At 54.0% G+C, this 22,817-nt stretch overlaps 2 protein-coding genes across 4 annotated transcripts; one reads left to right on the top strand and one right to left on the bottom strand.

Moving 5' to 3' along the window:
- Positions 1-485: 485 nt before the first annotated feature.
- On the top strand, positions 486-18,779 carry TAOK2 (TAO kinase 2). Of its 3 annotated transcripts, XM_061401604.1 has the most exons (19): positions 495-1,300; positions 4,292-4,458; positions 4,641-4,712; positions 4,810-4,911; positions 5,621-5,666; positions 5,797-5,893; positions 6,051-6,164; positions 6,271-6,362; positions 8,424-8,517; positions 8,618-8,699; positions 9,479-9,646; positions 9,821-10,081; positions 10,215-10,376; positions 11,834-12,199; positions 12,286-12,489; positions 12,812-13,051; positions 16,125-16,337; positions 17,270-17,452; positions 17,535-18,779. In XM_061401604.1, the coding sequence occupies exons 2-19, from the start codon at positions 4,327-4,329 to the stop codon at positions 18,054-18,056; spliced, it is 3,150 nt and encodes a 1,049-aa protein (XP_061257588.1). In that variant the 5' UTR covers positions 495-1,300; positions 4,292-4,326; the 3' UTR covers positions 18,057-18,779. The 3 variants fall into 3 exon arrangements, with proteins under 3 accessions (XP_061257587.1, XP_061257589.1, XP_061257588.1); XM_061401605.1 differs by lacking the exon at positions 16,125-16,337 and having other exon boundaries at positions 494-1,300; XM_061401603.1 differs by lacking the exons at positions 16,125-16,337; positions 17,270-17,452; positions 17,535-18,779 and having other exon boundaries at positions 486-1,300; positions 12,812-14,955.
- A 720-nt stretch (positions 18,780-19,499) lies between these two features.
- HIRIP3 (HIRA interacting protein 3) lies at positions 19,500-22,328 on the bottom strand. The gene is made up of 7 exons (XM_061401611.1): positions 22,245-22,328; positions 22,047-22,167; positions 21,816-21,930; positions 20,420-21,408; positions 20,151-20,319; positions 19,970-20,068; positions 19,500-19,883 (listed from the first exon to the last, which is right to left on the bottom strand). Exons 1-7 carry the CDS (start codon positions 22,307-22,309, stop codon positions 19,720-19,722), a joined length of 1,722 nt encoding a protein of 573 aa, XP_061257595.1. The 5' UTR covers positions 22,310-22,328; the 3' UTR covers positions 19,500-19,719.
- Positions 22,329-22,817: the final 489 nt, after the last annotated feature.

Here is a 22,817-nt window from a genome sequence, read left to right as displayed (position 1 = left end):
CAGTGTGACCTTGTGCAGGTCATCCTCAGTCTCCTGATGGGATTTGAGTTTTCCTAGCAAAGATTCCTCGAACTTGGGAGCCCACGCCCAGGCTGGATAGTTACTAACCAGGACAGTCCGTTTTCCCGCCTTTCCCGCTCCCAGCGGCAGTCTTCCCTTAACCCCTCCCAACCTCTACCCTGCACGCAGGCGCAGATCACGGCTTCTCATTTCCTTCCACCCGCGCCCCCTCAAAGCTTCCCCTAGCAACAAGCTCGGGCTCCGCGCAAAGGCGGGGCGAACGCATGCGCCGCATCTCTTTCCACCACCAGTTGTCGGACAGCGCGCTGGTCTCCTCCCTCTCTTAAGACTAACCCTTCTCCCCGCCTCTTCCCACCCAGGGTCCGCGTGGCGGGGCGCGCGCGCACTCTGGCTGGGCTGCTGCCCAGCTCTCTGGCAGCAGCGGTAAGGGAAGAGGGGCGGGGCTGTTTCCTTTGGGGCCCCGCCCCCCTTGGCCCGGCGTCCTTACCGCGCTTGCGCGCTCCCGCCCGGTCTCCATCTTGGAATTGGGAGGAAGAGGGAGAGGGAGACCGGGACGAGACCAGGGCTGTGGTGCGGAGAGAGGCTGAGACTGAGAAGAGGAGAGGGAGAGAGGGCACGGGGACCGCCCTTCGCTACAATCTTTCAGCTATCCTCGGGAGAGAGAAGGGGAAAGGGAGGGGGCTGGGGCGGGAGTGGGGGCTGTCACCCTCGGACCCCGGCGTGAGAGGGGCCGTGCGGTCGGACGTCCTCGGGTAGGCCCCCTGTCGGTGGCCGAAGACCTGGGGCTCAGTCCCCTGGTCCCGAATTTCCGGGCTTGACCCCACGCTTCTCAGATATCCGGGTATCAGCCCCTGAGATTCCAGATATCCGGGACTCGGGTCCCAACCTCTCTAAACCTGGGGCTCTGTTTCATAGGATTTCAAAAATCTGGGGTTCAGGACCCCGTGCGCACCAGTGTCCAGGGGTCATTCCCCACGAATTCAAATATCAGATTCAGCCTCCCCCCGTTCACATATCTGGGGTTCAGACCCCACAATCAGAAATCCGGGATTCAGCAACTGTCGCCCTCGAGGAGGAGGACTGGACCGCGAGGTCAGATCAGGTTGTCACCCCCTCCCCTCCAGGGGAGGCTTCCCGGGCCCGCCCCTCAGGAAGAGCGAAAGGCGAGGAAGAGGTGGCGAGGGGAAAGGTCTCCTTGCCCCTCTCCCTGCTTGGCAGAGCCGCTGGAGGACCCCAGGAAGAAGCGGAAGCGCTGGGGCACCACAGTGACCCCTACCAGGTGAGACACGGGGTGCAGGGGCGCGGGTCCCTGTATCTAGATTGAGAAGAAAGGGTGCTTCTTCCTGGGAAGCTGGGCCTGGGTAGACTCTCTGCTCAGGATGGGGAAGCCAGCTGAGCCAGTGGTCAGCCTCTGGCTAGTCTTGGCTTCTGCTGCCACCTTCTTCCCCTTTCTCTTCCCCTCCTTACATCTAGTTGATGGGGGACCTCAGATGACAGGGTCTGTCATGTCACCCGGGGTCACGCCCTACAGTCCTTGAGCTAATCAGAAGGGTTTGCACCCTTCTGGTCATCTCCTTGTTCACTTTGCCCCTCACAGCTACTCCTTCATGATTGTAACTCTCTTTCCTTTGGGGTGTTAATTCCCAGACCTCTGCTCCCCGTGGTGGGTCTGCTTATCTGTTCTTTAGGCTTGGTCTGGTTGGGTTTCTTGTCCTTTCAAGGAAGTGTATGTGTACATTTGTGTTTGGGGGTTCTTGGCAGTATTTCCCCTCACCTATTGTTACGTTCCAACCTCTTGCTGTGATGGTATAAGTAATCTCATTTGTCGTAAGATTTGTCATTTACAAAGTGCTTTTTAGGTCCATTCTCTCATGTGATCTCTCCTCCCATTCATGTGGTGGGGGGCTGTTTTATTGCTGTCTTCCCATTTTACAGTTGAGCATATTGAGGCCCAGAGAGGTTGCCCAAGGTCACACAGTGGCAGAATCAGGATTTCAACTCAGGTCCTTGATCAAGTCTTGCTCCTGCTCCATACCTGTCTCTTGTCATCTCTTTTCTTCCATTCCTAGATTTAGCCAGGGGTCCAGAGTAGAATGGGTTGGGGTGAGATTGAAGAATGGGAGGGAGGAGAGCTTCCTTTTTAGGAGGGCTCTTCTCAGAACCTTTCCTGATGGGAGATTCTGGCTCCTGCCTTCTGCCTCATGGATTTGTCTCTACTGTGACCTTCATCTTTACCCTGATCCCCGTCTTTGGCCTGGGTTCCTAAGAGGACTGTGTCTTCCGACAAATGATAGTGATGTCTCTTAACAGTTAAAGCCAAGCTGCCAGGGGGTAGAATGATCCCCAAAGTATTTAAGCCTTGTGGTGATGACTCTGGAGGCAGGGAAGGAAAAATCCATATGCTGAGTGTCTGCATAATGTTCCTAAGTATGAGATCTCATTAAAAATTTCACAACAGCTCCACACTGTAATCCATTTTACTGAAGAGAAGACCAAGTGTTAAGGAACTTACTCAAAGCCCTGTTGCTGTCCTCTGTGGATGAAATGCATTGGTAGTGTAGCTTAGGGTCGACAGGCTTGGGTTTCCTCGTCTATAGCATGGAGGTAACATTGTCATTTTAGAAGATAGTTACGATTTAGCACAAACCTTGGTAATCACTCAGATGTTTGTAATTTGAGGAAGAGGCCCCTTGTGGTGTTTGCTGGCATTTCTTATATGTGACCTGGGGTCCTCGGTTGGCATTCTTGGCTGGGTGCTGGTAAAGAGGTCAAGAAGATTTCTTTGGCAAGTTGTGAGCACCTGCCTTTGTGTGTGGGTGTGTGGTGGGGGTGAGGGGTGCTTGGCAGGGTTGCTGGCAGGAGAATGGAGAACAGGGCCTGGGAGCTGCTTGGGGCTGGGCTGAGGGCAGTCAATCAATCTCCCAGGCTATTCTCAGCCCTCTGCACCCTGGGGGCCCACCAGAGAGTCGGGCTTACTTCTTGCCCTCCAGCTTCCAGTTGGGCCGAGCAGACAAAATTAACAACACAACAGGAAACAATGCACAACAGAATATAATTACATGTTAAATTGTTAGGTGCTTTTAAGGAGCTAGAACTCTGCCCTGGGAGTCCAGTGCCACTGAAAACTCCTTTGTACCTAAATTCCAACAAGTGCTTATCCAGGCGCCTAGCCTGGAATCCCCTGGGGGGTAGGGGTCTTGACTGATGCATTGCTGGAGTTTTCAGTATTTTTCTGACTGTGGGCTCTAGAAGCTCTCCCCAAGAGCTGAGGTGGTCAGGGGAGGCTTTCTGCAGGAGGGAACCGAGCTTGGCGTGAGTTTTTGAGAGAGTAAATGAGTACACAGACCTGACTGGAGAGAAGAGCCTGTTCGCTGGCCTTGGAGAAGTCTTTCCTTTCTATGCCTCAGCGATCTCATCTGTGAAATGGTGATAACGATCCTTCCCGTCTTCTTCTATAGGGCTGTTAAAGTAGATAGGGGTAATAGTAACACCTCATAGGGTTGTGGTGAGGATTGAATGAGATAATGCACAGAAGGTGCTTACTACACATGCTCAGTACATGTTCTTTGTGCCGCCAATGTCCTGTACGTGTGTGATGGGTATGCCATCGGACTGGACAAGTGAGGCAGCCCAGATTGCAAGCCCACAGAGCCAGATGCCATTTCTCTCTGTCCTCCCATTCTGGATCTCCTGCCTGCCACAGCATCCCTGGCCCTTTTTGAGCGCGAGCCTCCTGGCCCCTCTGGGCCAGTACCCACTTGTAACAATGGCCGGATTTCCACTGCCTCCGGCCTGGCTGTTTCCTGCTCTCCTCCAGGGTGTGAGAGGTTGAGGGAGGAGGGGGCCTCCACGCCAAGGGGAATGGGAAGGTGCCTGGAAATATTTGGGGCATGGGACTTGTGGGACAGGACACTTGGGGACATGGGGCTCTAGCTGGGAGGCAGAATCTTTATTCTTGAGGGGAGATTTAGGGGTTCTGGGGAAATGAAACTTGTTGAGGGCTGAGAGTGTTGATGAGGATGCTGAACTCCCAGTCTTCCTGCAGTTTTAGGGACTCCAGGGACCCAGCCCCCCGTACTCTGGTTGCCAGGGCAACTTCATTATATTTTTTTTTTTGGAGCTTTGATGTTGTTCCTAATCTCCCCCTGCCCTTCCTTAGTAGTGCCTCCCCCTCATCAGAACTACGGGAGAAAGCAGAAACTTGAGGGGCTAGCTCCTTTCTCTCTCTGAGGGCCTGGTCTTTGTTCTAAGGGTCCCTTCTCTTCGCCAGGTCAAGCCCCACTCTCAGGGCCCCCAGGGGCCACCATGCCAGCTGGGGGCCGGGCCGGGAGCCTGAAGGACCCCGATGTGGCTGAGCTTTTCTTCAAGGATGACCCAGAAAAGCTCTTTTCTGACCTCCGTGAGATTGGCCATGGCAGCTTTGGAGCTGTGTACTTTGTGAGTTAAAGCTGGGGAGGGTGGGGTAGGGACTGTCTCCCCACTGTGGACCTCCAAACAGCCCTGTATGCTCCTCTTCTCCACCACACCAGTCTTTCCTGCCCTCTCCTACTGGGCCAGCAAGTCTTCTTGCTGCCTAATGCTTTCTGGGGACCTTTACTACCTTCTGGTCTGGTCCTCAGGCCCGGGATGTCCGGAATAGTGAGGTGGTGGCCATCAAGAAGATGTCCTACAGTGGAAAGCAGTCAAATGAGGTAGGTTGAGCTTGACAGACTGGGTAGGATGCCGAGGACCCCAGTCTTAAGATACAGGCTAAGTAAAGCTCTCCTCCCCTTTCTTACCTTCTCTCAGAAATGGCAGGACATCATCAAGGAGGTGCGGTTCCTACAGAAGCTTCGGCATCCCAATACCATTCAGTACCGGGGCTGTTACCTGAGGGAGCACACAGCTTGGGTGAGCTAGCCCCCGACTCTGCCCTCATCATCTTTGCCAGTACTCAGGCCTGTCCTTATCCTGGTCTAGTCTCCGAGGTGGGCCCTGTTCAGGGTGTTGTCATGCAGATCTTGGGAGGGAGGAAATTTCTCCCAACCTTTTTAGTCCTCAAACAAACTCATAAGTCATATTATTCATCCAGAAGGAGAGGCTGAAGAGTGACGTAGCCTGTTAGCAGTTGAAGTGGGGCACATGGACTGGAGGAGCAGGAGATTGAATGATGGGATTCAGCTGCTGGTGGTAGTGACGTCTTGGGCTCTTTCTAAAGGAAAGGAAAGTGAAATGGCCCAGTCGTCTCCAACTTTTTGCAACCCCATAGACTGTAGCCTACCAGGCTCCTCTGTCCATGGGATTTTCCAGGCAGTAGTACTGGAGTGGATTGCCATTTCCTTCTCCAGGGGATCTTCCCAACCCAGGGCTTGAACCCAGGTCTCCCGCATTGTAGACAGATGCTTTACCGTCTGAGCCACCAGTGAAGTCAAGGTCCTAACTCCAGGGACTTCCTCCACCTTTTTGTTTTCTCGGTTGTTCTTTCTCCCTGTTATTGCCCTGGGGGGCGTTGCTTGAGTAGTGGCTAGGCAAGGAAGCCCTCTGTTTTGGATCTCTCCCCGAGCGAGCTAGGCCAGGGGTGGCCACGTCTGCTGATCTCTGACCCTTGACCCTTCTATAGCTGGTGATGGAGTATTGCCTGGGTTCAGCTTCTGACCTTCTGGAAGGTAAGTGATTCTTTGGCCAACAAGTGGGAGAAGGGAGAAGAGCAGAGAAGCTGTAGGGGATGGGTAAAGGGGAAGTAGTTCCAGCCCCACCCTGGACTCCCTCATTTGATCGTTTTCCCTTACTCCCCAGTGCACAAGAAGCCCCTTCAGGAGGTGGAGATTGCAGCTGTGACCCACGGGGCCCTTCAGGGCCTGGCTTATCTGCACTCCCACAACATGATTCATAGGTACAAGCAGCACTGGTGATGGCTGGGAGGGAGCTGGTGTTCTGTGTACCACCCCTCCTTGTGCTGGGCTGTAGTCTTCTTGGCCAAAGCCCCTGCTCAAAGCCCCTGCCCAACCTTCTGAGATGCATGTCTTACCCCTGTGCTTTGCCTTCGGCAGGGATGTGAAGGCTGGAAACATCCTGCTGTCAGAGCCAGGCTTGGTGAAACTGGGGGACTTCGGCTCTGCATCCATCATGGCACCTGCCAACTCCTTTGTGGGCACCCCGTACTGGTGAGTGGGAGTGGTGGTGAATGGAGAGAGCTCCTGGGATGTTGGGAGCAGGAGTTGGCAGGGTCTGGGCGGGTGATTAGCCTCTCTCTCCTGACCATTCTCCCAGGATGGCTCCAGAAGTGATCCTGGCGATGGATGAGGGGCAGTACGATGGCAAGGTGGATGTCTGGTCCTTAGGCATAACCTGCATCGAGCTGGGTAAGGACATTTGTCTCTCTGCTCCTTTACCCTCTTCTCTCCATTCCTTTCTCTTTTTCTTACTTTATCCCTACACTGTCCCATCCTCTGAGGCTTCCAGGCACCTGTCCATTTTGAGGACCCTTGATTCCCAGTACAAGCAGCTGTCAAACCCTGCCATTTCTTAGGCCAGAAGATTTCATAGCATTCATCTTTTTCTGTCCACTACTCTAGTTCTAAGTCTTTTTTTTGAGTGCCCACTTGTGTGCCATGCACTGTGCTAGTAGATTCTGAGGGTATAGCAGTGAATGAGGTTCCTGCTTTCTTGGAATCTAAATTCAAGTGGGGTAAGTAGGTATTTTTTCTCTCTATGTGAAAAAAGCTGAATGGAAATGATATAGTAACAGTACAACCAGAAAACAAGGGACTTGACCTAGTTAGGGGCTGAAGAAGGTCTTCTTATAGCAGAGATGTCTAAACAGAACCACACAACAAATGATAGGTAACTGTTGGAAGGCTTGTAGAGAAAAGCATTACAGACACAGAATGAGGAGCAGGCCTGGGGAACTAAGACTAGCTTTAGTTAGTAGCAAAGAGCAGTGAGTGATAAGGCCCAAGAGTTCGGTTCAGTGAGTTCATGAAGTCTTGAAGCCATGTTGAGGTTCTCTTTTCTGCCAGCCAATGCTATTGCAACAACTGTTTTAGGGAGAAAATGTTTGTAAGCACCCCGCCCCCCCCCCCCGCCACACACACACAAGTTCAGGCACAAAATAGGTGCCCAAGAAAGAGATGCTTTTAGTTACTCTTACCAACAACTTCCTGTCGTGATCTTTCCCACTGCCAGTCTCTTCTTCCTTCCATTCTCTTTTACATCAGAGATGTCCTGTTGTTTTCTCTCCTCCTCAGAGCCTCCCTGTTGCCTTCAAGACTGAAGCCATCCCTGTTCTTACTTACACCAAGCTTAAGGCTCTTGCTTCCTAAAGGCTGGCTTTCCCCTTTACAAGCTCCACCCCTAAGTGTGCTATGAATATTTCCTCTTAATTACCTTTGTACCGTGTCCTTGGCCTGATGTTGGAGATTTGGACTTGGCCTTTCCCTCTGTCTACACATGTACCGTTTAAGGCCATGAACAGATAGGCAATGGAAGTATGTGAAACAGGCCAGTATAAGAAAAATCTAGAGCTATCCATCTTATTGTTAATTTTTGGTACAGAAATGTGCTCAGAAAACTATTTCTCTATTATAGACAAAAAACATCAATCTTGATTGTAAATGGCAACTGATGCTCAGTTGGTGTCAGAGAAGCAGTATGGAGGAGACTAAGGCAAACTGGAGGTTGCTGTTCCCAGGAGAACAGGGAGCTATTGTTTAGCTCCAGCCCATTGTTATGCAGGAATGTAGGCTTCATTTCACCAGATCTAATTTTTTTAAAAAGAAACTGAAAATTTAGGTTATTTCGTTGCTAGTGTCAGAATTTAAAAATCATTGTCGAGGCCCAAACCAAAACAATACAAAACATTTGTCTGGACCACAAGGGGCTTCTGGCTTGCAACTTCTGAACTAAAGCCTACCTCCATTATTCGTTTTTCCAAACAAGCTTCTCTGAAACCGCTGCAAGTGGACCAACTTGAAGGCCTGGCTTCCCAGCCATTTACTGTTTTGTTCTTAGGCCAGTTATTAGCACTTTGAACTTGATGTTATTTGTTCAGTCTCATTTAACCTTCTCTGTTAGACTGGAGATTCCTTGAAGACAAGGCCTGTCTGTTTATCTTTTTCAGTACCTAAGCAAGTTTTTTGCTCTCATTGGGCACCTGGTAAATATTAACTGGGCTGGCAAGTGAATGTGCTTCCCTCTGCCTTTGTTGGTGCTTTTGCGTGTGTTGTTGTCTCTGATCCCTGTTCTACCCACGTGCAGCAGAAAGGCTGGATATTGCATCTTAGAGAGGAAGGAATTGATTGAGGTTATGGGAATTGCTTAGGGTTGGGGAGCGGGGGTGTGGACCAGAGTCTTCTGATTGCAATTTCAGTCTCCTCTGCCCACCTGCCACCTCTCACCTTCTCCCCCTTGACCTTTCTCTGTAGCGGAACGGAAACCACCGCTGTTTAACATGAATGCGATGAGTGCCTTATACCACATTGCACAGAACGAGTCCCCCGTGCTCCAGTCAGGACACTGGTGAGGACTAGGGTTTCTGGGCCCAGGGGTTAGGCCATAGGGGTAAGGCTGCCTGACTCATGTCCTCTTTACCCCACCCTTACCCTCCTGTGACTTCTAGGTCTGAGTACTTCCGGAATTTTGTCGACTCCTGCCTTCAGAAAATCCCTCAAGACAGACCAACCTCAGAGGTTCTTCTGAAGGTGAGGGCTCACTGACCTAGTATTCTCCTAGAACTGAAATTTGTTGGAATCACAGAAACCCCTCAGTGAAAGTAGTGATTCCTGATTCTTCCTCTACCAAGAACTTCATTTATGAATTCCCATACCCATCCCCAGTGCCCAGTGGACTCTGTTTTGCAAGAGTTTGTCTAGGAGACTGCCTTTATCAAGTAATAGTTTGTTTTCACATCTTCCATTAATCAAAGACATATAATTACAAGTCAGAGCTTCTGGTCAGCATGCGATAACCAGGGTTGCCACACTGATCTTAATGTAATTCAAGCCAAAAGCCTATGTAACCTTGTCATGGGTAAATGTATGATTTCCCTAGGTGTTTTTCAAGTTACCAAAAGTAGAGAGGCCCACATTCCTTCAGAGATCTATGGGGGCCCTGGGACCCCTAGTTGGGAACTGTCTAGTTGGATCCACTTATTTTAATAACTGTGGGATGCCTTGTGAGGCCCAGAGAAGCCTCATGACATGTCCAGGGGCACAGAGCACTTTGAAGACCTGGACTAGAATCCAGATCTCTGGCTATTCTTGCCTGTCAGCCGTGCCTGGAGGAACAAAGGTGTCTGGGGAGTAGAGACTGGGTGTTTAAAATTAATGTGGGAGGAGGGCTTGGGACAAGGCCAGCATCAGGCTATGGTGGGCACAGGCCCCAGGGGAGTGAGTGCCTCGGGCCAGAGGGAATGCAGGATCCATGGGATGTTGGGGTGCGGGGGTGCTTGGCAGCAGGTCTCAGTGTTCTCTTCCCCCAGCACCGCTTTGTGCTCCGTGAGCGGCCACCCACAGTCATCATGGACCTCATCCAGAGGACCAAGGATGCTGTTCGGGAGCTGGACAACCTGCAGTACCGCAAGATGAAGAAGATCCTGTTCCAGGAGGCGCCCAATGGCCCTGGCGCGGAGGCCCCAGAGGAGGAGGAGGTGACCCAGGGTGCCCTGCCACCATCTTCACCACCATGTTGTACTTGCCTCCGAGCAGCTGCTTGGTCCCGCTCCCCCACCCCTCTTCATACTCTCTGTCTCCGTGTGCTACTTCCACATGCGCTTGCCTTGCCCTTCGCCTTCCCTGCCCAACAGCCCACGTCCTGTCCACAGGAGGCAGAGCCCTACATGCACCGGGCCGGGACGTTGACCAGTCTAGAGAGTAGCCATTCAGTGCCCAGCATGTCCATCAGCGCCTCCAGCCAGAGCAGCTCAGTCAACAGCCTGGCAGATGCCTCTGATAATGAGGAGGAGGAAGAGGAGGAGGAAGAGGAGGAGGAGGAGGAAGAAGGTCCTGAAGCCCGGGAGATGGCCATGATGCAGGAAGGGGAGCACACAGTCACCTCCCACAGCTCCATCATCCACCGGCTGCCGGTATGCAGCTGTGCCTGAGTAGGCTTGACAGCCACAGGGCCCTGCTCCAGGTCTGACTGGGTTTTCAGGGAACTCTCTCTGGACCCTCTGACCTCTGAGACTCGGGCATTCCTTCCACCTTCTCTTCCTCTAGGGCTCTGATAACCTCTATGATGACCCCTACCAGCCAGAGATGACCCCAGGGCCTCTCCAGCCACCTGCAGCCCCGGCTCCCACCTCTGCCACCTCTTCGGCCCGCCGACGGGCCTACTGCCGCAACAGGGACCACTTTGCCACCATCCGTACTGCCTCCCTGGTAAGTACAGCCATCCTAGGTCCCCCAGACTATTTAAGTTCAGAAATGGCTTTCTCCCGGTGGGCTGTGATTAAGTCCAGGTTCCAGACTCTGTTGCTGTCACTTCCTTCTTACCTCGACTGTCTCACCTAAATCCTCCCCTCTCGCCTCCCTTCTCTCAGTAGACTGTTTTGGTCATGTTGCCCAACTCTCACCCTGTCTTTGTGACTAGACTTAAATATCATCTCCTGGTGTGTCTTCCCAGGCTCCTGGCCAGCCAGGTGCTTCGTGTCCTGTGCTTTGGTGCTCCTGAACAGCATTGTGACAGGTTTGCTGGATTCTGTGCCCCTAGAGAACAGAGATGGTATATAGGTATCTGCCTGTACCAGTAATTGGCTTGCCGGCCCCCCACCTGCCTGTATTTAATCCTTCCAACTTTTCTGGGAGGGTGAGGATATGATTCCATTTAAGAGATGACACAGTTGTGACTCAAAAGGGCTCCCTTTAGTAGTTCTCAAATTCTGTAACCAGTACCTTGGTCCTCTCCTAAAATAAAGGCATGGCATTTGGGGTTTTTTTCCCCTCAGTTGATAGGAAAACTGTGTTTTCATAAGATACAGTTTTTTTTGTCTATAATTTTAGTAGACGTTTAGATTACATTCTTGTTTAGCTGTGTTGACAGTCCTCTTGGAGGCCATTGGTTGGTCTGTTGTGTTCTTTTAGCCTCTCCTTATGACTGGTTGTTCTGCTAGGATAACTCTAAAGACCCTCTGATGCTTGGTGCTTTGTGATACCGTGAGAGAGGTCTGGGACTTTTAGGGATTTGGCCATCTGAACTAGTTTGGGGCCATTGACGTAGCCTTTGAACAATGGGATCTGAGTTCAAACTTAAGATGAGGGCGTTCAGGTCCAGTGTTCTTGTTATCCAGCATCCTATGGTCTGTATTCTGCCTCCATACCTGAGCTGTAAAGGGTCTTCAGTGTTTGCTGAAGGGGAAGGAACAATCACTTTCTAGTTCAGAGTATTCTAGATACTATTACATAGGTAGCAAACTTAATCTCCACAGCCCCCTATGAGGAGGTGTTATTGTCTCCTGTAACAGAACTGAGGCTTAGCAGCATTAACTTTCTTGAAGTCACATAGTTAGAAAGTGGCAGAACTGGGGATCTGGGCCCAGGTCTGTCTTGATTCTTTTACTCTTTTGAATCAATCTGAATTGTCCCTACTTTTAGGCAAGACCCCGTGTTCAGTCCCTTTTCTTGTCTGATGCGGTCACACCAACCCATGAGGGAGATGATGTCTCCATTCTCCAGTGGAGGTGGCAGGCTCAGAGAGGTTAAGTGAGGAAGGTGCCAAATGAGAATTAAACCCATGCATCTAAAACTCAGGTTCTCGCCCACACAGCACGAAGACGGCGTGTGTGTTACTAACACGGGGCCAGAGCTGCGCCCCACTCCTCACCTTTCTCCCTCCCCAGGTCAGCCGCCAGATTCAGGAGCATGAGCAGGACTCAGCCCTGCGGGAGCAGCTGAGTGGCTATAAGCGGATGCGACGCCAGCACCAGAAACAGCTGCTGGCGTTGGAGTCACGGCTGAGGGGCGAGCGCGAGGAGCACAGTGCGCGGCTGCAGCGGGAGCTCGAGGCACAGCGGGCTGGCTTTGGGGCTGAGGCCGAAAAGCTGTCCCGGCGGCACCAGGCCATCGGGGAGAAGGAGGCGCGAGCTGCTCAGGCCGAGGAGCGGAAGTTCCAGCAGCACATCCTTGGGCAGCAGAAGAAGGAGCTGGCCGCCCTGCTGGAGGCGCAAAAGCGAACCTACAAACTGCGGAAGGAGCAGCTGAAGGAGGTGGGTTTGGGCCACAGCTGTGGGTGGGGTTGGTGGGGGAGTGAGGCAGGCCCTGACCCCCTGGCTCTCCCACTGCCCTTTCCTAGGAACTCCAGGAGAACCCCAGCACCCCCAAGCGGGAGAAGGCTGAGTGGCTTTTGCGGCAGAAGGAGCAGCTACAGCAGTGCCAGGCAGAGGAGGAGGCTGGGTTGCTGCGGCGGCAGCGCCAGTACTTTGAGCTGCAGTGTCGCCAGTACAAGCGCAAAATGCTGCTGGCGCGCCACAGCCTAGACCAGGACCTGCTGCGAGAGGTAGGCCTCCTCCTCCCCTGGTCGCCTCCCAGGTCCCAGGCTCCTGCCCTGTTTAATCTGCCTCACTTGGGACCATCTTTCCTCTCTGCCCTCATTCATGTTGTGGGTTGGATTCTTTTCAGTATCTCTCTGACTTCTCGTGCCCACCAGACCCCAAGTGTGTTCCCAACCTGCCAGGAGCTTGGCACCCTTTTCCCTTTCACCCATACCCCTCATCTCCCCACCGTCACTTCCCTTGCCAAGAAATCCTGGGGCTCTCGTTTTCTTGACACTCACAAGGCTTCCTAACTGCTTTCTGGCCCCTGCCTCCCTTTTGCCTCAGGACTTGAACAAGAAACAGACACAGAAGGACTTGGAGTGTGCGCTGCTTCTGCGACAGCATGAGGCCACGCGGGAGCTGGAGCTCCGGCAGCTGCAGGCCGTGCAGCGCACTCGGGCTGAGCTCACCCGCCTGCAGCACCAGACGGAGCTGGGCAACCAGCTGGAGTACAATAAGCGGCGTGAGCAGGAGTTGCGGCAGAAGCACGCGGCCCAGGTTCGCCAGCAGCCCAAGAGCCTCAAAGTACGTGCAGGCCAGCGTCCCCCGGGCCTCCCGCTCCCCGTTCCTGGGGCTGTGGGACCACCTAACACAGGCACCCCTAGAGAAGAGCAACCCTGCTCACCTGGCCAGGAGGCAGTCCTGGACCAAAAAATGCTGGGAGAGGAGGAGGAAGCAGTTCCAGAGAGGATTCTGGGGAAGGAAGGGGCTGCCTTGGAGCCAGAGGAGCAGAGGATACTGGGGGAAGAGTCAGAAACCGCTAGCCCCAGTCCACAAAACCACGAGAGTTTGGTTTATGAGGAGGTTTGGGGGCTACCTGAGGAGGAGACAGAGGAGCTTAGAGTGCCATCCCCAGCACCTCAGGAGAGGAGCATTGTGGGCCAGGAGGCATCAGTGGAATGGAGGTTGTGGGGGAAGGAGGATGGCAGCCTCTTGGGTGAGGAGTTTGAGCTTGACTGGGTCCAGGGTCCGGCACTGACCCCAGTCCCTGAGGAGGAAGAGGAAGAGGAGGAGGGGGCTCCATTTAGGACCCCAAGGGATCCTGGAGATGGCTGTCCCTCACCAGACATCCCCCCGGAACCCCCTCCAACACATTTGAGGCCAGGCACTACTAGCCAGCTCCCTGGACTCCTGTCCCATGGCCTCCTGGCTGGACTCTCCTTTGCAGTGGGGTCCTCCTCAGGCCTCTTGCCCCTACTACTTCTGCTGCTGCTCCCACTGCTGGCGGCCCAGGGTGGGGGTGGCCTGCAGGCAGCCCTGCTGGCCCTTGAGGTAGGGCTGGTGGGCCTGGGGGCCTCCTACCTACTTCTTTGTACAGCTCTGCACCTGCCCCCCAGTCTGTTCCTACTCCTGGCTCAGGGCACCGCACTGGGGGCCGTCCTCAGTCTGAGCTGGCGCCGAGGCCTCCTGGGCGTCCCTCTGGGCCTTGGGGCTGCCTGGCTCCTCGCCTGGCCAGGCCTGGCTCTACCTCTGGCAGCTCTGGCGGCAGGGGGCAAATGGGTGCGACAGCAGGGCCCCCGGATGCGCCGGGGCATCTCTCGACTCTGGTTGCGGGCTCTGCTGCGCCTATCACCCATGGTCTTCCGGGCCCTGCAGGGCTGCGGAGCCGTGGGGGACCGGGGCCTATTTGCACTGTATCCCAAGACCAACAAGGATGGTTTCCGCAGCCGTATTCCTGTCCCTGGGCCCAGAAGGGGTAATCCTCGCACTGCCCGACACCCACTAGCCCTTTTGGCCAGGTTTTGGGCCCTGTGCAAGGGCTGGAACTGGCGCCTGGCCCGGGCCAGCCAAAGTTTAGCCACCTGCCTGCCCCCCTGGGCTGTCCACACACTGGCCAGTTGGGGCCTGCTTCGGGGTGAGCGGCCCAGCCGTATCCCCCGGCTGCTTCCACGCAGCCAGCGCCAGCTGGGCCCTCCTGCCTCCCACCAGCCACCGCCAGGGATGCTCGGTGGGCGGAGATCCCGAGTGCGCCAGTCCCGGGCCCTGCCTCCCTGGAGGTGACCAATTCCAGCTCCTCCCAAGCCTGAATCCAGAGCATTGAGCACTTTATCTCCCACTACTCAGTGAAGTTTCTCCATTCCCTGGCCTCTCCTCCCATTCACCCCACACCTCACCCCCCAGCCCTTCAGCCTCGAGACAGGCAGCCTCCTCCGCCATGGAGTCTGGAGACGATACTTTGTGTTCTCCTGATGCTCCTCCCCACCCTAAGTTATTGCTGTTCTCCCGCTGTGTGTGTGCTCATCCTCACCCTCATCGACTCAGGCCTGGGGCCAGGGGTGGCAATGGGTGGGAAGAGTCATGTTTTTTTTTTTTTTTTTTCTCTCTTTGATTTTGTTTTTCTGTCTCCCTTCCAACCTGTCCCCTTTCCCCCACCAAAAAAAAAAAAAAGAAAAAGACAAACACAAATAAAATATCTGAGCGGAACTGTACCTTTGGCCCAGGCTGCCTCTGTCTGCTTTGTCCTGCCGCCTAGCCTCCCCGGTATGCCCCCAGTCTGGACCCTTGGCCCCCAGTTCCATGACCTTTTCACCCCATCTACGTTATCTCAACCCCTTTCCTCAGCCTCATCTTTTCTACCTTCATAGCTTCATTGCACCATGACCACTACCAGCTCGGCAGGGCTGGGTCCCTGTTGAGCTGCTTGGTCCCACGGTTCCCCTGTATGTGGATTCCTCCCAGAGAGTGCTCAGGTCCTGGGTCCTTTTCGTCCTCATTCACTGCCTTTTCTCCCAATCCACTCCCTATGTGGTTCCCTTCTGTCTGGGAGCTGAGTTTCTCTCCTGGCATCAGGGCTGGGGGATGGGACTGCAAACCCTCCCCAGTAGGGGATGGTGAGTTTGGGGGCCCAAAAGTGTGGGGGCCGTGGAAATGGGATTGGTTGTGGGCTTGGAGTGGGAGCTGAGTGCACAAGGGCCGGGCTGGAATGTGGAGGTCTGGTCAGGGTGGCAGCTGCTGGCCTGTTAAACTTGTCAGGCCCTTTCTGGCCACCGCCTTTGCCCCTTTCCCTTGTGTGACCCAAAATGGGGCCACCCTTTCTTACCCATTTCTTGGCTTGGTGTTTATCCTTCTTCCCTCCCTCCCACCCTGAGGTGATGAACCTGGGGCTTCCTCTCTTTCCTCAGCTTTGTTGCTGTCTTCCATGGGTGTGTTGAGTGACTTTGTTTTCTCACTCGTGTATATTCTGTATCTGCTCACAGGCATCTATCTCCAGGTCATGTTTTCTTCCTCCTCTGCATGGTCAAAACTTCTTGTGTGCACTCAGTACTTGAAAGATTCTCAGTTCCCTCTTCATGAACTCTCCTGATGTTTCTTGTGAGTTGTCCACCCAACTCTGAACATGCTCTTGGAAGCTCTCTTGTTCTCTTTGCGTCTCTTGCCCATTGAGCATCTTCTTGATCTCTCTCCACACAACCCCATCTCTCCGTGTCTGTCTGTATACAGCTCCCCCGCCCCCTCTGTCTAACATGTTTTCTGTTTCTCTCCCTCTCCCTGTCTCTGCTGCTGTCTCCTCTCCTCCTCTCTTTCTTCTCCCCCTCTCCCCTGGTTGTTCCTCCTCCTCCCCCTGCCCCCATCTCCCTTTGGTCCGTCCACTGCATAGTCTAAGGAGCTGCAGATCAAGAAGCAGTTCCAGGAGACGTGTAAGATCCAGACTCGGCAGTACAAGGCTCTGCGGGCCCATTTGCTGGAGACCACGCCCAAAGCTCAGCACAAGAGCCTCCTTAAGCGGCTCAAGGAAGAACAGACCCGCAAGCTGGCAATCCTAGCCGAGCAGTACGACCAGTCCATCTCAGAGATGCTCAGCTCACAGGCGGTGAGGCCTGGGGTCCAGGGAGGGAGCATGGTGGAGGTTGGCCTTTATATTTCCAGCTTAGCTGTGAACACTGGAAGTGGGGAGTGTAGAGAGACGGGGGGCTTTTTGTTCTTGGGAAACTCAGATACTCTCCCACTGTTGGGAGTCTCTGCAACAGTTTTTATTATTTCTCTTTAAGTATTTTCTTAAGGTCTTGACAAAGCCAGCCTGCCTACTCCACCAAGAACCACCAAGGAAAGAATGGCTGTACTTTTTTCCTGGGCCTGAGTTAGTTTAATGTGTGAACAGGGAGCAAATCAAAATGAGTGTGGCCTTCAGGCCAGTTGGAGGGTTTTGAAGATTGCTGTTAGCGATCACATGACACAGGAATGGGCCACTTAACACAGTATAAAAAGTGAAAGTGTCCTTATTTATTTGCCATGCCCTCACCTAATCCCACCTCTCAGAGGTAATTGTTAAAAATGAATTGTATTAGATTTTTTTCCTATGCATATTTGGAAATTATATTAAAAACATGAACCAAAATGGAATCACTTTGCAAACTGTCCTCTTAACTTCTTTTTCCACCTAATATTCCTTGGACATCTTTCCATGTCAGTACATGTCTCATTTTTTAAGAGCATAGAATTTCCCATGGTATGGATGTACCATGATTTATTTAACCCATCCCTTATTGGTGGATGTTTAGGTTGTTTCCAGTATTTTGCTATTACAACGCTTCAGTGAACATCTTCGAGCACATGTGCAAGTATACGTGGGGGATAAATTTCTGGAAGTGTAATTGCTGTGTCACAGGGTATGATGACCTTCATTCTGATAGATGTTGAGACTGGCTGCTTTCTTGAAACCTTAGGGCCCAGGCCTACTGGGGCAGGGGAGGATTGTGGGGGTTGGAGAGGAGGCCCTTAAAACTTGTTCTTCCTGATCTCTAGCTGCGGCTTGATGAAACCCAGGAAGCAGAGTTCCAGGCCCTTCGGCAGCAGCTGCAACAAGAGCTGGAGCTGCTCAATGCTTACCAGAGCAAGATCAAGATCCGCACAGAGAGTCAGCATGAACGGGAGCTGCGGGAGCTGGAGCAGAGAGTAGCCCTGAGGCGGGCCCTGCTGGAGCAGCGGGTGAGAGGGCTGGGCTTCCAGGATGGGCTGGGGAGGGCAGCCCCCATCCTGGACCCTCTAACCTCTCTTCTGGGTACCCCAGGTGGAAGAGGAGCTGCTGGCCCTGCAGACAGGGCGCTCTGAGCGAATCCGGAGTTTGCTTGAGCGGCAGGCCCGTGAGATCGAGGCTTTCGATGCTGAGAGCATGAGGCTGGGCTTCTCCAGTATGGCTCTGGGGGGCATCCCAGCTGAGGCTGCTGCCCAGGGCTATCCTGCTCCACCCCCTGCCCCCGCCTGGCCCTCCCGGCCAGTTCCCCGTTCAGGGGCGCACTGGAGCCATGGCCCTCCTCCACCAGGCATGCCGCCCCCGGCCTGGCGTCAGCCCGCTCTCTTGGCTCCCCCAGGTCCCCCAAATTGGCTGGGGCCCCCGGCACAGAGCGGCACACCCCGTGGTGGAGCCCTCTTGCTGCTAAGAAACAGCCCCCAGCCCCTGCGGCGAGCAGCCTCAGGGGGCAGTGGCAGTGACAGTGTGGGCCCGCCTGCTGCTGCAGTGCCTGGGCCTCTGAGCCGCAGCACCAGTGTTGCTTCCCACATCCTCAATGGTTCCTCCCACTTCTATTCCTGAAGTACAAGGTGGATATGAGCAGATGAATGAGGCAGGGGTGGGTGGAGCCTGATCCTGGAGGGCTGTAAGCCTGAGGTCCACCCAAGGGTGGGGGATAGGATGTTGGCTCCAGCTCCTCCCCTCAGACCTCATCTCATGAGCTTCTTGGGCTGGCCAGCGGCCCAAGGCCAGCTTGGGCATAGGTGCCTCAAGGCTGGCCGGGAGCCCTTGCCTCCCCACCATGGTGCCAGGGTTTCTCTCCATCACGGCCTCGGGAAAGGAGGGAGATATGTGTGTCAAATATTTATCTAGTCCCCTGGGGGAGGGGGAAGGGTGGGTCTAGATATATTATATAAAGAGAACTATACTACCCCCTGGAATGGGGCCATGGACTGGGGACGCCAGGCCCCCAGACTTGGGATGTGGCAGAGCAGGTCTGGGGCCTGGGAGGGAAGAATGGGAGGAAAAGGCCTTCCTGAAAGGAGATCAGGATGGGGTCTTGGGGTCAGGATGCCTGGGTCTCTCCATTCCCCCGTTGCTGTCTGAAGTCCTGTGCCGTCTTGTCCTTTTATCTTTTTTTTTTTTTTTTTAATTGGGATCAGAGCTGGGGCAGGTGAACAAGATAAGAACCTTGGAAGGGGCTGCTCCCGGGCCTGGGGGCAGTCATGAGAGCCCCTCCCAGCTATGGGGCTGGCACAGAGCCCTACAGCAAGCTTTTAATAAACTGTTGGTTATTCTGACAGATCCCAGGACTCTCACCTTTTCTGTCTTAATGTGTGTGAAGGAATGTTCGGTGGCAGGTGATAGTGTTACTTGAACTCACTGGACTGTGTAACTAAAAATTTCAGTGATTTCATTGACTTTGGACATGACTGAATCTAGGTCTTCCGAGGAAGCAATCAGTCCCTGGACCTCTGCTTCCCTTTGCTTTGGCTTCAGAAAGTTCACCTCACCCACAAGCCCCTGGCAGCTCCAGGCTTACAGCTTACTAACAACCTCAACAGTAAGAATTCCAGCAGTCCTGAAGTGACTCCATTGGTTTGATCTGAAGCCAGAGGCCTCGGGTGCTCCAATTGGTCAGGTTTAGATCTTGTACCCACCCCTTTAAAGACTGAAAGTCAGCCCATGAACTAAGTGGCTGTTTCCAGGAGGGAGAAGAAAGACATAAACAACAGCTGTTCCCCAGTCCTTTCATTCTTGTTTCACATTCTTCTTAAGGCCAGTTATTCAGATCCTCCTCCCAGCAAGGCGTTAGGTTATCAGACAGCTAAAAAGCAGGGTGGTCAGAGGGGCCCACTGATCAGGCTGGAGGAAGCAGTCACACTCCTCGAGTCAAGACTGGATGGTAGGGTCTGGAGGCTGGGATTTTTGGAAAATCAGAGAAAGGGAATCAGACCAGGGGACAGTTGGCTGCTCCTCAGCTTCCTGGACAGGGGTTAAGAGTGGGGACCAGTTTTGACAAGGTGATTCAAACACTCCTTTATTGAGTCTTTAAATCCCTGTAAACACCTTAAATTGAGAATGTGAGACTGAGAAGTAGAATCCCAACAGGTTGTGTCCGTGGGGGCTGCGGGTCCTCTGAAGAAAGCTGCTTCTGCTCCGTAGGCAGAGCTGGGGGCTGTGGTGAGAGGAATGCTGTATATGCTTTCTACCAGAGTAAAGTCCCTCCTGGGGTTGGGGGAGCTCAGTTGCTCTCGCCATCGCTGCTAATGATGCCCCGCAGATGTGACCAGTCTGGGGGCGGGGGGTGGGGCCGCTCTTCGTCTGAGTCCAGGATCCTCCGGTATAGCTCCCCTGGTGGGGCTGTTTCTCCTGAAGGGTTCCAGGCTGTGCGTCTGCGTGGCCGGCCTACAGGGCAGGAGAAAGCAGCAGAGGAGTTGCTGGACAAAGTCTGCGTCCCACCTGATCCTGGGGAGTAGAAGGAAGCCCCTCACCTGAACTGCTGATGATGTTGGTAATGTCCAAAGAAGCCACCTCGGCTGCCTCTTCGCGCTGCTCTTTCAGGGCCCGACACTTCTCTAAGGAAGGGTTACCTGGAGCAGAAGCAGCTCATGATCCTCCCTCCCCGGCAGCCAAGTCCCCTCTCTGCAGCCCCTAGGGCACAGCCAGCCTCACCCTTCATGCCCAGGGCTTCCAGCTCTGCCCGGAGAACACTCAGGCGTTCCTTGCGTGAGCGGCAGGAACCCAGCAGCTTCTTGTAGTTTCGATGGGCGCCACAGGCCCGGATGTAGCGCTTGAGCCTCCTCACAGCGGGGTGGTCCTCACCAGAGCGACCAGAGCCAGCCTGGCAATGGAAGACAGCAGCTGAAGGCCAAGCCTTCTGGGCTGGAGTCAGGGTCTGCCTCTTCCCTGAGGGTGGCCTCCCACCCATCTTCAACCCTTACCTTCCTGCCTTTATGTTCTGGACTGCCATCTATGGAAGAGGAGGAGGAACTTCGTGTCCTGCCTTTCTTGGAGCTCTTCTTGGAAGAGCGGTTCTTCCTCTCCTTCTTGGGGCTCCCCTCTGCCTCGCTATCACTCACTTCCTTCTCCGAGTCACTTGCCTCACCACTGATACTGCCCTCTTTGGCTGTCTTGCCAGTAGTTGGCTTCACTTTCCTCGGGCTGTCTTCTCCATCCTCCTCGCTGCTTCCACTCTGCCTTTTCCCATCCTTCCCCTGGGTCCTGTCTTTGCGCTTCCTCTGTACTAGGGGCACTTCATCTTCCTCACTGCTATCGCCACTGCTTGCTGCGGCTTTTTCCTTCTGTTCCTCTCTGTCCCCCCGCTCTCCCAGCAGTCGTGCTGCCCTGCTTTTCTGCTTACAGCTCCTCTCCTCCCGAACTGACCTTTTCCCTCCACTGCTCTGGTCTATGGGTTTCCAATCCTCTTCTTCCTCTCTGTTCGCTTTATTCTTGGTTACTGTCTCCTCCTCCTCCTCACTCTCCTTTGCACTTCCCTGGTGGCTCTTAGCGCCTTTCTTTCCCCGCCCCTGGGCAGGGTCCTCCTCACTGTCCTCACTCTCCTCCTTAGCCTGCTTCCTACTGCCTGAGGCCTTGCCTGGTGCCTGCTTGGTCTTTGTCCCAGGCTTCTTCCTAGTCCTGCCCTTGGACTCCTTTTCCTCCTCCTCCTCCTCCTCACTGCTCTCTTCTTTCCAGACCTTTCTCTTTCTGGCAGAGCCCTCTTCCTCCTCCTCCTCACTGCTCTCCTTCACCACCTCCTTCTCTAATCTGATCTTTGCAGTCAGGTCCCTCTGCTGTTCATCATCACTGCTCTCAGTTGCTTTCTTTGAGGCTTGATTTGGACTCTCATCCTCGGTTGGAGTGACATCTGCTGCCATCCCATTCTTTGCTGAGGGGTTGAGGCGGTCTGGACTGGAGGCTGCAGAGCTGGGCTCTGAAAAGTGGAGAAAAGAGAAGGTTGGGACGGGTTCTTTCTGTCCCTTCCCCCTCCACTTGGGACAGGTTGCCTCGAATCCTGCTTTGATGGATGGAAGGAAGGGCAGTAGGAAAAAGCTCTCGGTTTACCGTGTTTCTGGTTCTTGACTCCTGGGCCACGCGCCCTTATCTAAGTTCTTGGGACGTATGGACTGTAGCCTGCTAGGCTCCTCTGTTCATGGGATTTTCCAAGCAAGAATACTGGAGAGGGTTGCCATTTCCTTCTCCAAGGGTTCTTCCCGACCCAGGAATTGAACCCAGGTCTCCAGCACTGCAGGCAGATTCTTTACTGACTGAGCTACGCGGGAAACGTAACATGTCCAATAAATACTTTTTGAATGAACCAACTATTCAGAAGGCACTAACCTGACTCTGAATTGAAACGGAACCTTTTTCTCTCTGGGTCACGGCAAGGGGCAGGAGACCTTTTCGCCTTTTTGCCAACGTGGAGCCTCTCTTCCTTCGCACTCGCTTCATCCACCTGTGTGTGGTCAAGAGAGCCAAACGTACGCCAAGGAAGGTTCTGCCGCACCCCTCTTAGGCCCCTCCTCCTTGGCCACTACCCCCGCCCACGGCGGCCCAGGGTCACGCCCACACCTGCATCTTCAGCAGCTCCTCCTCCACCAGCCGCTTCAGTGCCTGCTTCTCCTCAGGTTCCAGGTGGTCGCGGCCCGCGTGAGCCAAGAATCGCCGCCGCACGATGGAGTGCGTAAGCGTGCTGCGGAAACACGTGTCAAGACGGAGTCCTTGTCCCGCCCCTGCCCTTTCCAACCCCAACTCCAACCTCCGGTGCACCTGAGGTCCGGGTGGCCTTGGAAGAAGCTACGGGTGAACTCCTGCATCTCATTCTCCCGCGCCATTTTGCTCCACCTGATATTGGCGGCTCCCGCCTTTTTTCTTCCCGGCCTCCGTCCAGGCGTTTGACAGGAGGTTGCGCACGCGCAGTGCCGTGACGCCGTGAGGCAGGACACCGTTGCGGGTCGGTAGCGCGCCGCTTGGGCTGAATTTGCCAGACAAAACTTGTTTTTGCCGGGCAGTTGGAGGGTCTCGTGGCCCCTCCCTTTTCTTAGAAGGAATCGCTTTTTAAAGTTCTCGTTAGAAACCTATTCGGAGCCGGCTACACCTTTGAGTAACGTAATCAAACCGCGACGCTCCCTCCGTTCGTGGTCGCGGGCAACAACTAGGCCTCTGTGACTTTGAAAGACAGACGAAAAAGGGCGTCCTCGCCTGAAGACTAGGAATCTCAGGGGGGAATGTCTTCTTGTGACTTCAAGTCGCTAAGCACATTTCGAATCAGTTAAGGGCGCCCTCCAGCGTCCTCCATCTTTGTGACATCACGCTTCGATTCGGCGCCATCTTTCGCCTGGA

This window comes from Bos javanicus, chromosome 25, assembly GCF_032452875.1.
Source record: "Bos javanicus breed banteng chromosome 25, ARS-OSU_banteng_1.0, whole genome shotgun sequence".
Taxonomy (NCBI): domain Eukaryota; kingdom Metazoa; phylum Chordata; class Mammalia; order Artiodactyla; family Bovidae; genus Bos; species Bos javanicus.
Note: the sequence above shows the minus strand (reverse complement) of the source record. Positions and strands in the feature narration are given on the sequence as shown.

What these genes read in the sequence shown, in the direction of transcription:
- TAOK2 (XM_061401603.1), top strand. Translation starts at nt 4,327, where the DNA reads ATGCCAGCTGGGGGCCGGGCCGGGAGCCTGAAGGACCCCGATGTGGCT. An exon ending in TTTGTGGGCACCCCGTACTG is followed by an intron (nt 6,165 to 6,270) that starts GTGAGTGGGAGT and finishes CCATTCTCCCAG; the next exon opens with GATGGCTCCAGAAGTGATCC. An exon ending in ACCAGGACCTGCTGCGAGAG is followed by an intron (nt 12,490 to 12,811) that starts GTAGGCCTCCTC and finishes CTTTTGCCTCAG; the next exon opens with GACTTGAACAAGAAACAGAC.
- HIRIP3 (XM_061401611.1), bottom strand. Translation starts at nt 22,309, where the DNA reads ATGGCGCGGGAGAATGAGATGCAGGAGTTCACCCGTAGCTTCTTCCAA. An exon ending in GGAAGCCCTGGGCATGAAGG is followed by an intron (nt 20,069 to 20,150) that starts GTGAGGCTGGCT and finishes CTTCTGCTCCAG; the next exon opens with GTAACCCTTCCTTAGAGAAG. An exon ending in CAACATCATCAGCAGTTCAG is followed by an intron (nt 19,884 to 19,969) that starts GTGAGGGGCTTC and finishes CCTGCCCTGTAG; the next exon opens with GCCGGCCACGCAGACGCACA.